General features: G+C 40.3%; 1 protein-coding gene across 1 annotated transcript in view; it reads left to right on the top strand.

Annotated features, from left to right (window-relative positions):
* tmtc2b (transmembrane O-mannosyltransferase targeting cadherins 2b) overlaps positions 1-12,958 on the top strand; it is a 110,358-nt gene that overhangs the window by 62,182 nt on the left and 35,218 nt on the right. Inside the window, exon 3 of the mRNA XM_034878348.1 lies at positions 11,569-12,415. Within this exon, the coding sequence (XP_034734239.1) occupies positions 11,569-12,415 (847 nt within the window). The remainder of the gene's footprint in view (positions 1-11,568; positions 12,416-12,958) is intronic.

Here is a 12,958-nt window from a genome sequence, read left to right as displayed (position 1 = left end):
TGGGCATTTTTGTAGCCTTTTATTTTTTACAGGACATATGAAGACATGAAAGGGGCAATGACATGCAGCTAAGGGCCACAGGTCGGAGTTGAACCCGTGCCGCTACGTTGAGGAGTAAAGGAGTTTTATATATGGTCGCCCAATCTACCAACTGAGCTATCTGGGCGCCCAAGAGCACCTCTATGCAGAATGAAACATCAATTTTGAGTTTTGAGATTCCTACTGTTCTGAGAAGTAATAAAAAGTCTATGTAGCGTAGATGATGACCACCCCTGTCCTCTAGGAAGAGGAGCATGTGGAGTTGCCACATGATGATTGTGATTCCAGATCTTGGAGCATCAATTCAGAATATCAATGTAATCCAGCTAAAAGAAAAGTAGATACATACTAGCTGGATATGAGAGTCATATTGATGCCTGTTGTAGGAAGGGACATTTGTACAGGATTTTATGATTTAAGATTGTGTTTCTTCTGTGAGATAGAGACGAAGAAGGCATTGTTTTGGGATTAAGCCCTGAGCTATTCTACAACTCTATTCCACTCAACTGTTCTTGACGTATTTCTTCTATCTCTCAGTCCCTTTGGGCATTATAATGCAGCCGTGAGTGCTGCTCCTTAGCTTCCCCCTCCCCTGCTTTTACAACACTTTGTAATTGTTTTCAAATTCTTTCTGGTTTTTCTGCTGAGTTACAGTTTTTGTCCTTACACATTAAGTCCACTGTGTGGCCTAATGGACTCTGGCCCGCACCCAAAGCTACTTTCTTCTCTGTGACACATTGGAATGATTATAGTAGCGAGAAACCAGAGCCACATGGGACGATCTATTGGTTGTAAACATGAATGCAAATTGTGAAATGAGTCTTCCTCCACAATAGGATCTGGAGAGGGAAATTATTAACACTCATGTTAAAGGTCCCATGACATGGTGCTCTTTGGAGGGTTTTATATAGACCTTAGTGGTCCCCTTATACTGTATCTGGAATCTGTGTTATATAGACCTTATTGGTCCCCAAATACTGTATCTGAAGTGTCTTTATATAGACCTTAGTGGTCCCCTAATACTGTATCTGAAGTCTCTTTTATATAGACCTTAGTGGTCCCCTAATACTGTATCTAAAGTCTCTTTTATATAGACCTTAGTCGCCCCCTAATACTGCAACTGAAGTCTCTTTTATATAGACCTTAGTGGTCCCCTAATACTGCAACTGAAGTCTCTTTCCCCAAATTCTGCCTTGGTGCTGAATACCAGCCACTAGGGCCAGTCCCACAATTAACTTTTCTTAGTATGTGTCAGTTTGGAGTCTGTAAAGGGGGGGGGGGGGGGGCTTGACAAACTGCCACCTTGCTCGTTTGAAGGCCACAATGTTGCTCTCTCTCATTTATGGGCCAAATTCTCTGGGTGGGCAAAGCAGACAAAGGGGAGATAACTTTGAAATCATATTAGTGTTAAAAAACCTCATAAAGTAACATTTTCATGCCATGGGACATTTATTCAAATCCAGGTACCATCCTGTCCATGTATCGGATCAAGTCTTGGTTTAGTTAGCAACAAAATTTAACTCAAAACCACTCCAACACACTATAACTTTGCTGTTGTTATATTATTTACACAAACTGACCTATTAGTTTTAACTAATGATATCCTATCCTATCCTCATATCCATGACATGATACTCCGAATTAATAATACATTAATCTTGGCTGTGAAACCCTTCAGCATTCCGACACATAAGGATTGAGTGTTGCACCAAAAGGAGACGTACAGATGCTCTATTTCTGCACCAGCACATCTGGGAAATTCTGAAATGAGTAATCGTGCATTTGTGGGAGTTCAAGCCTGCATGGAGACGTGTGGAGGCTCAGAAAGATCTACAGAAAGATGTGTGCCAGCCAGCACACTCCCACATCATAGCTTTCTGTGTTTTCTGTTGGATCTCTCAGGATCCTTCTCTGTTTCCTTTTTTTTTTGTCATTCTCTCTCTCTCTCTCTTTGGCCATTTTTGATTTACTATCTTTGCCGAAAACTGCAAATTAAAGTAATGTCATGGTTCCTAAGTGACTTTTATGATTCTATGATGATTTTACATGTTTGATCTATCTCTTTAAAATTCAAGCAGTGGTACAGAATAAAAATGTGATTGCCAGTGAGAATTCCCAACAGAAAGGTCGCAACCAGACAGCTATACAATCAACTGAAACTCGCTTTAAATCTCTGCAAAACGTGATCTGAGCTGCAGATTCAGGTGATAATTGTCACATTGTTTTTACACTGTCACATGATAAATATAAATACAGCCCTATGGCTGCAGTTTTGTTTCTAAGAGACTTCTGGAAATATCTTTAGACTACTTTTCATCTGTGAAAAAAGCTGACTGCTTTATGGTGGACGCTTGTTTCTGATGTTCGCCATCATCCCACACCACAAGTCATCTTTTTACGCTTCCCAAGCTCCTCTTGTGCTTATTACTAGCCAGTATAAACAGTAACAAATGGCATGCTGTCACTGAGATGTGGTGCTCAACCGTAACATGACACACCAGAGAGCTATTTTCATAAAGTGGTTCAGAGAAAATATGCAATCAGAGCGATTTTCAACATCAAGCATCTGACATCCTTCTGAGAGTGTATGTGCATAGATTTGGACCATAGCATTGGCTAATTCATGCATGTTCTGTAGGAGCTTACCGCCTCTTTAAACCCTGCCATACAATGGCTCTGATCTCCCAAATGCACAGTAATGACTGGGAATCCATGCTAGACAGGACAGATTTAGTTTGGATACTGGCAACATGAGTAGCATGGAGCGTAAAGCCAACACACAGTTTACTCCTCTCTGTAGATCTTGAATCAGCATCTTGTCACAGCAAATTTTCAGTAGTGGTCATGGTAATTGGCCCTAACTGTACAAATAAATACGGGAAAACGCAAGACCAGAAAAAAGGAACACACTACTTTTTAAACCATTACTGTGGTTACACCCAATAAATATCTCCTGTGAAATGTTAAGGGTTTTTGAGTCGACTTTGGTTTTCCATTGTCATTATTTGCCTTTCCCGAGTATGAAGTATTTATGGAATACTAATGAAGATGAATTTAGAGTTGTTGTTTTTATTTTTTTGTGCTTTTCAGGTACTTTAATGAATCGCGATGCACGTCCTTGATGTGGCTGTGATCTGGCAAATGCACTATAAAAAAAATCTGAAACCAAAAAGCCGTGGGTATGTTTCTTACCTCTTTGGGTCAAAGGGTCGAGTTGGTGGGTGAGCAAACTGTCACGACTTTTGGAAAGTATAGCGAGAGGACTTTGTTTTCCGTTCATTTTATCTACTTAAAATTCATTAACCGCTGAGAACTTGGCAAAGTGGAGGATTTTCCATTAATTAGGTGTTTATGTTACTTGCCTCAGGCCCTCCGTCATCTTCCTTCTACCTACCTATAACACGCTTCTCCATTCAAACTCAACCAGAAGTTCAGATTTCATCCCGCGCAGAATCCCCCTCTGGTTGGCTTGATGAGATATGTTTTTCCTTTCCATTTTGAATCTATAGATGCATGATTCCCGCTGATGACAAATAAATGTACTCTGATTGTGGCACTGGGAGATGTAGACCCTTTCTGACCCCTGAAAATGACAAGAAGAACTTTTTCTAGCATGATTGGGACATCTTGAATAAGTGTGTTTTAAGGTGAAACAGGGTGAGACGAGCTGGAATGTCGAGTGAAGGTTTCAAAAGAAACAGATTCCATGTTGGTTCAATGATTATGGTTAATAAAATCTGACCAAGAGAGCATGAGCTGGCGTGTGTTTTTACGACATTTTGGTCGGAAACTTCCTTGCTCCGGTTTATTTGCTTTCGCCACGCATGTTTAAATTTAAGTTTGTTTTTTTACAATGCGCCTTCGGAAGACGTTGCTCTTTTTCACATTCACAGGAGAAACTAAACCTGTCAGTGGCTTTTATTCACACTTTCTCCTACCTCCTTGGTGGTCTTGAACATAACTCTCACAATGCTGGAAACTGCATGTCTTTAATTCTCTTATCTTTAATGTTTCACAGTCAATGAAAGTCTTTTTTTATTTATCTACTAATAGGTTCCTGCTCGTCACTGGCCTTTTTTTTCCAGGGCTTTGCTGTTTCTGAGACAGATCCTCTCCCATCTTTGCGCTCTGTCTCAGCCAGACCAGCTGAGTCTGTGGATTGTCTGGTGGGTTCACACGGGTTAAAAGCTTTGATCAGGAGCAGTGCGAGCCTGGTCCGCTGTGGGGTATGACTCCATGACCTTTCGTGACACGCTGCCCACAGTCCGCCAGTTGTCCTTTTGCCTTTAAGTAAACTATGTACTGCACCTACACACAGTCATTTGCAGAGGATTATCTATCTATCTGAGTGATGGCAGCACTGTTGCAGCTTATCTTAGCTACATGACTTTAGAAACGTGATTGAGTGCCTTGAGATGACTCAAGAACCTCTCTTCAGAGATGTCAAAAATAAAGATAGAAAAGAGACACTTCTTTGGTGTTCAGTAACGTTCTTAGGCAAATGAGTGCACCTGTCATCTTTACATTTATAAAAACTCAAGTGTATATTAATCTAACTCTTTGTTAGTGTTAGATGATTAGATTGATACTTCTCTCATATCTGTGTGAAAAATATGAAACTAGCCGGTTAGTTTAGCTTAGCACTGGATAAAGGGATAACGGCTGGAGTGTGTTGTCACTGTGAGGTTGCCAGGCAACCAGCAGAGACTTCCACAAGTGACCTCGCCAAGCCAAGAAATAACCAGGCCCCCAGGAAGTGCCCCTGCCTCTGAAGCAAATTGAACACATTGGCCAAATAGTGGAATTGCAACTTCCTGGCAGAAAAATATTTTTTTGCCTTCAGATTTATGGAAGACGTGTTTTTTGACCCTCACAATCAACAGGAAAGTGAGTCGGAATCTAATCATCCGGGCCACTGAGCGACTCTCATAGGAATGAACGGGGCTTCGCCTCGAACGCGTTATCCTGTTTTTACACCCATTGAAATAACCCTTATTACTCTTTAGTTTTTGTACAGTTGAAATAATGTGATTTAGAGGTGTTGGTAGGTGGGTTTTGTTACTTTCAGACTGAGCCAGGCTAACGTCTTCCCCTTGTTCCCAGTCTTGGCTAAGATATGCTAAGCTAAGCTAACTGGCTGCCGGCATTAGCTTCATATTTCTCTAACTCCTCTCAGCTAACAAATAAACCCATTTTCCAGGTTGCAAATTCAACCAGATGTTTAGCCAGTTACCCAATTCATCCACCTAATCACATTTTAAAAACATGAGCCAGCTGGTGGTTATCCATAACACATTGTAAAGAAGTATAATAGTCAGGGTCTTATCTTGTCTTGGCTGTTAACAATCAGGTTTTTGCAGCCGACAGTTCTTTACTGTCTCAGAGAAGGCAATCACAACAGCTGTGGCTGATAAGTAAGAGAAAAGATAGGTGGGGGATTTGTGGTTCATCAACCACAAGCTCATTTAGTTGGTGCAGCGGTCATGGAACAAGGACACAATGTATACCCATCCATCAGATGTTTCAAAGATTTCTGCAGGCTTTAAAGGAGATTCGGTGCTCTTACCGAATTCAAGCTTTCTGTATGTGTGTATGGGGTTTGAATGTGGTTATATTCTTTGATTAGTACCCTGAGCTCATTTTCACTTCCATTACAATTCTATCACTGTGAGACAGGAACATGATGAAAGGCCCTCTACAGACAATTGATCTCAGTAACGATAAAGAGGAGGGCATAGGTCGGACATGCCACTTCTTCTTTTACAGGATTTTCTCTGAGGTGCTCGCTGGAGTGGGAGCCAGACAAGGCGTTGCAGTTTGACGGGCTAGTTAGATGTGTCATGTGATGGATTGTTCTTAAAATGCTCTTGAAAAATGGTAGTGTGTGCATCAGCCAATTATGCAAAAAAGCCAGTGTGTACCCAGAGAATGGAGTACTTTCTCCAAGCTAATTAATTACATTTCTCTCTGAGCTCTTTCTGCTTTAGTTTGCCACAAACCTTTCACAACACCCAAGCGGATGTTAAAAAAAAAAAACTTCTTAGATCGAGTTTTCTTCTCAGTCAATTCAACCTTATCAAAGTGTAAAGGCAAAAAAAAAGGCAGGAACAAGCACCATTGGGGATTCCGTAATTGGCCTGTTTTGCATTTCATCTCCAAGGATATTTTATTCACATGCCTGGCTTATAGAAGCTAAATTGTTTCAATTTTGAATTGATTGCGCCTGAAACACAAAAGAGAAGGAAAAAAAAACACTGCCCTCATGCCTCCTGCGGGGTTGTGCTAAAGCACTTATTTCAAACTAAACTGGATTATAGACAAAAGACACAAAGCTGGAATGCCTTGGTTTTCCTGCATAATAGAGCTGTAGCACCTGGGGAGCCGTTGCCCGGCTGGTAATTGAACTTATGTCTTTGAATGGTAGACATTTTAACCGCAGGCATATTAGGGATGATGCACATGTTTGTTTATTTGAGAGCTAACACATTTGGGGTTCATTTTGTCCTACCAGTAATGTGTCCTCCAGATAATCCCTAGAGCACTTCCTGTTTGCTTGCTGCATCTATACTTCTTTGCGTTCACATTTATTTTCCTTAATAAAGTCAGTTGGAAAAGTAGGACAAGAGGAGGAACAGTGGGGTTACAAATGTGTGCCAGGGTGCAGTCAAAGGATCGTTTTATGTTCTCAATACTAGCCCAAAGACTATTCTGCTTAGAAAATCATAGAATAGAAATCTCAGTGTGAAAGTGCAGCACAAGAATGTGAAAAAAACACCGCCTAAGTCCTCGGCATTGACATATGGATGTGGTTAAGGTGCTGGTGTCTGAGCATGTGTCTGGGAAGGGTCAGGATGACATATCTGTTTGTTATGGGGCCAGGTTTGAGTATTTATGGGAGCTATGCCAGGTTGTTGTCAGCACTTCCAGAGGGGTATAGACAAAAACATGAAACACACCTATTGGTCACTACAGTAGTAACAACGCTGCCTTAAGCAGTCCGAAATTACCTCAGAGAAGATCTGGGTGTTGTCTGGTTGGCGTAGTGCCCCATGCGAATCTCAACCCAATTTTGAATGACCTGTTCACTCTAAAAATACAGAAAGCTCTTCTTCTCTTTACAGTTCTCTTAGTTAACTTTGAGGTGGTGTCTCGTCTCCTCTCGTGCCACAGAGGCGACTCCAAAGCTTGAAGATGAGCCTCGTAAATCCAAGCTGGATCTCTCTGAAGCAGTGATTGAGAAATATTAACACTGCTCAGCAAGCCTCTCTGGCAAAGTCTGCACAAAGTACAGCCCCCGGGCCTCACAGACCACTTTAGCCTACTTCATTTCTTTGTAGACTTTCTGCTCACCTGCTTAGATTGCGAAGTGGCTACAGGACCTCTGTTTCTCTGCTCCAGTGATCTTAGGGATTGACTCGAAGTGCACATTGAGTCCTGCTGTGTGAGATTTACCAAGGATAATCTCCATCCATCCATCCCACGAGTTCATATGAAGTTCAGATGGCAGATTTTTAGTGTGGACTATAAGTAGCTATATATACTACAATATAAAGGACTGGTATTTTTCAAATGCCACTGATGTAGAGTTTTTACAATATATATTTGATGAGCATATTTTTTAATTCATTCATCCATAGCCGAACAATTCAATCAGTTGAAACTTTTATTGTTTTGTCAAAGTACATTCAATATGTTAATTTAGAACTAAGATATGAACGGTATACAATCAAGATTGCATTACATTACTTTACTTGTCATTTAGCTGACACTTTTATCCAAAGCGACTTTGAATTAAGTGCGTCCAAACCTGAAGGGGCAAACTCCAGACAACAAGTAGTAAGTATAAGTACATTAGCTTTAAATAAGTGAAACCACAAAGAGCCATATGAAAGTGCAGTTTCCAAGTTTGTATTTTGCTTTTTCATCATCATCCGTGGTGTAGTCGGATGACAGCATCTTGTAAAGTATTCAATGAGTTTGACGTTTTGGTTAATACAGCTAGCAGCCGGTAGCTTAGATTAGCACAGAGAGAGAAAAACAGGGGGTAACAGCTAGCTTGGCACTGGATTAAGATAACAAAATCCACGTACCAACATCTCTATAGCTCACAAATAAACATAATTTATATGTTTTGTTTACTCTGTACAAAACCCAATGTATCCAAATGTCATGTTGTGGTTTTACAGGGGGTTCAATGCCAGACTTTATGCTAATTCTTTATGCTAAAGTAAGCTAACCAACTGCTAGTTGTTGCCTTATTTACCGAACAGTCATCTTATAATAACTCTCGGCAACAATGGGTTGAACTATTCTTTTGTGTTGTCTTTCCGTTAACCATGAAACACTATTATCACTTTTTCAGATTTTTTTGTCACTTGTTCAATGTTTCAATGCTTTTTTAAAGTTTTTTCCAAAGTTATTTGATATTTCTAATGTTGACATTTTCAGCGCTTATTTCAAAGGCCCATTTTTTTAGATAAAAAAAAACAAAAAGGGGTCAAATTTGACCCGAGGACAAAATGAGGGTTAAAAGAATCTATGTAATCTAGTCTTAATGAATGTGTTCATGTTGGCTTTAAGCACGCCTCAGTGGTTAGTCCCACAATTCGCAGGAAAACAGATGATGCATTCCTTTTGTGTAACAGGGCTAAAAATTTTATTATTCCTTATTCAACAGGAAGTGGGGATTATTTATTTTTATTTTTTTTAAGTTTTTACCTATGTGATTTCTGTTCAAGTCCATCACTCTCACAATGGATTTTCACATGACAAAATCCCACTTTGCTGCCATTATTGGAACCTTGCTCTATGTTATCAATTGTATTTGTATACACCGACAGATGTTAGTACTTGTCCTATTTTTATTTTAACGGCATTGAGATCTTTGGGATTCTTTGGCATATAATCCATTGTTTTGTATTTAGATGCCGGGCTTTGGTCTTTTGTTTTTGTGTTCTAGCATCTGTTGTCACAGTGGGTTTCCAGCTAAAGTAGATTAATTATGGCTGAATGGTTGAAATAGTTCACCCAACAAGTCCCTGTACTGAGCCTTGATTTAACTCTTAATGTAGTCTTACTGTATTAAACATTGTCTATTAATAGCCTTCTATATATTCTTACTCTATAAAATATATTGCCTTTCTTCCCGTGGACTCTATATGGAGCTGACTATAACACCTTTGACAGTGGCTCAAGTTAATGAGAAATGGTGATGTGGATTGAAATGCTGACCTTTTGTTGCCAGGCAACTGAATAACTTCTTCAGCAGTGGCTCATCATCATAAAACCTTGCACCACAGGTTGTTGTCAGGTCTCTGCCAAAGGTTTTGACAGAGTTGACCTTATACATACAGTATAACAAGGCTGTTTTTTTCTTCTTCTTTCATATTTGTGATATTTTCAAAAACTACTTTGAAAATTGAATGGCAATATTCAGCTCCACTGTGTTGCACTTGAGCCACACAAGTGCACCAAATGCACTTGTGTGGTTTTTATTTTCCATTTCCTTGCAAAACAAGGAACATTTAAGAAGTGTTCTTCTTTAAGTCCTCAGCATACACACTAGAGCCCAACCAATAAAGGATTTTTAAGGCTTATACCGATATGAATATTTGGTTATCAAAAAATTTGATATGCTGACATATCGGCTGATATACATGTAATTAAAATAAAAATCCAGAAATGCGTAACAAAACAAACAGATTTAGTTATTTTTAGTTATTTATGAGTTCTCACTAAAATAATATAATAATTTGTTTTACTGTTACAACAGAACAGAGAAACATCAAAATATATTAAAGTTCTGATAAATAAAATTTATAAAAATGCAAACTTAAGATTTGAAACTTAAAGTCCTTTGAACAAAAACACATTAACAGAAACAAATCCATTTTGCCAACAGGGACGTTGTAGAGTGCCCTCTGGTGGACAAACTATGCAACAACACTCATAACATGGTTGACAGTCCCTTTTTTATGTTTTAAATAATCATTTATCAGAATCATTTATTTGCCATTGTAAATGATTGTGATGAGTGAATATTTAAGAAAAATAATCCTTTTAAATCGGCCATTTTAAATGGCCCACCGGTCAAGCTCTAATACACACTAAACATAGAAATGTGTTGTGTTTTATTGCATTGTATTTTCAGGCTGTTGTGTTAACTCCATTCCATTGCACCTTAACAAATATTGTAACTATCTGTCATGGTGTTGTCATAGTGTGGTCCGACCTGTGTTTCCTGTCTCATTTCCTGTTGAATGAGTGTTGGGCTGCAGCTCGTTGCATTAGCAGTGATCATTAGCAGACAACAAGGCTTTCCCCCTGCAGTCAGATGAGGTTACTGAAGCCTCTCTTCACAGACACTGTCTGTAAATATCAATGGGCCTGGCAAGGAAATCAATAGTACACCCGCAAAGCAGTGGTGGTATGAAGTGTATGATCACAGATGAGATGTGTGTACCCTTTGGTACAGTATGTCAAGATAAAGATGGATCACATCCACTGGAATGTGAGCCATCTAATTTTAAGGTTAGTCTATCCTGCCTTGGGTTTAAATTTAAATGATAAAGAGGAATTCATCAGAGAAAGCCTCTAGGTCTGGGATCCCTGGAGATTTAGATTCAGACTCCTCAGGCGGATGGAACAATCCATTGCTGCCGAGTTGATGTACTGATAATCTGTGATTTTTATACGCGTTCTGTGCCACTGAATTATTTCCTGTTTTTAAGGCACATAACATGTTAATACTGCAGGACAGTAGGGGACGTTGCTGTGCATGCTCCAGCTGCTGCTTTGATAAAAAGCTCTACATTTTTCGAAGTAGATTTCCAACATGAGCACGTTGAGAAAGGTCAGTTGGTCCGAACATTGGGATGTGCTTGCGGGGAAATATGTCCAGTCATTTTTCAAAGCTCTGCCAGCAAAAGTATTAAACAACCAAACACACTATAAATATTTCATAAGTTTTCCCACACAGCATTCGAGAGAGTGTTTAATATCAAGTCAGTAATGTGATGAATGGAGTTCAAATAGTTGTTTGTTTTGATATGTCTATGGAGGCCGTGGAGAAAAAACTTTGTGCATGAATGGAAAGTTCTAATGTAATTTTAGAAACAACTGATGAATTGACTTGGTGTGAATGTTCTGGTTTTAATAAACGTTAGTCTGCCATGTTTTTTTTTTCTTGGTTAGCTTAAAAATTGGTTCAACGAGTCAATAACAGTAAAGAAAAAGATGATACTGAACTGATGAAGATGTCATTATCCAGCTGTGCTGTCGTGACCATGTAGTAACCTTTTTATTCTTGAGAGTTCAGGTTATGTAAGATCGGGTGTTACTTTGGTACATTTTCAATCCTTGGCCCAAGGCAGAGTAAATGTAAAGGTACAATAGTCATAAATATCCCAACCACCCAGAAAACTAGGTTTGGCTTGATGCTGTCATATGTGCAAAATCCAACAGTTGTTCCTTTCCTTTCCAGTGGACTGAGGGTGTCATCACTGTTTCTGTGTTTTCTTTGTCCTTCAGAGAAAGAACATCCACCTGCTGCAGAATGTGTTTTTGCTGGCAGCCTGGGGAGCCATCCTGTTAGCCTGCCGCTTCTACTGGATGGGCAACAAACCCCCCAACTTCTCCAACTCCGACAACCCGGCAGCCGACTCCCCCTCACTCCTCACCAGGATGCTTACCTTTTCCTACCTGCCTGCTGTCAACTTTTGGCTTCTCCTTTGCCCGTACACGCTCAGCTTTGATTGGTCTATGGACGCCCTGCCTTTGATCAGGAGCCTCGCGGATTGGAGGAACTTTCACACAGTAGTCTTCTACCTTGGATTGCTCTTGCTGGCTTGGTTCGGCCTGTGGACGAACCAGACTGCCAAGGGCAAGGAGACCAATGGCAAAGTGCATCATTACACCAATGGCAGAAACGGGAACAGTAATGGACACAGTTACCACTATAACAATCATGAACATAAGAACAATTCCCACATAGACTCTCACATTAATAATGGACAGAATGGTACCAATAAGCACTATGAGAGCAGGACTCCTCTCCCCACCACTGAAAATATTGTGGTGTTCTCTCTAGGCCTGTTGGCTATCCCTTTTCTCCCTGCCACAAACTTGTTTTTCTATGTGGGTTTTGTGATAGCAGAGAGAGTATTGTACATTCCGAGCATGGGCTTTTGCCTGCTGGTGGCAGTGGGGATGAGGTCTCTGTACGTCCGTCTGCGACGCAGGTCCTCCAGGGCGATGTTGGTGTACTGCAGCGCTGCCGTAGTTCTTCTCTTCAGTGTCAAAACTGTTTTAAGAAACAAGGACTGGCAGAATGAGGAGATGCTCTACAAGTCAGGGATTTATGTCAATCCTGCTAAAGGTAAGGCACATGCACATACACTCTTTTATACACATTCCCTCACCAAAAACTTTCCTCCCATCATGGTTTGTTGTCTGAACAGTGATCGAGTTAGACCCAGTTTTCGGTTTGGTATTGTGTGCTGTCTCTCGACTGCCGCCCTGAATAATTCCAAGTGAAGCTTCTTCAAAATAGTTTCCCTTCATCAATCAAGACTTACCACAGAATATTAAAGTGCTCATGAGTTTAAGCCCGTGCCCTAAACGCAAAAGGAGACTGGTGCGATACTCAAGGCAAAATCTATTCTTAAAAAAGATTTTACTGTTGTTCCGGAGAAAACAACAGTACTTATTTATCACACGTTTTCTTCTACCCAGCATGCAATCTGTTTAATGGCTACAGATGCCCTGTCTCACATGGAAGGGCAGCATCATCCATCTCTTATTGGCACTTCAGTATCAGCAGATGAAATATTCAAAAGCCTTCACATTCGAGGTTATCAGACACAGATTCCTATCCGAGGCAAAGTTGTGGGAGCTGCTGAGGAGGGGATGGGGGGGGGGG

The sequence above is a fragment of the Etheostoma cragini genome, chromosome 8 (genome assembly GCF_013103735.1).
Source record: "Etheostoma cragini isolate CJK2018 chromosome 8, CSU_Ecrag_1.0, whole genome shotgun sequence".
Lineage (NCBI taxonomy): Eukaryota > Metazoa > Chordata > Actinopteri > Perciformes > Percidae > Etheostoma > Etheostoma cragini.
This window is presented reverse-complemented; position numbering and strand designations above follow the sequence as displayed.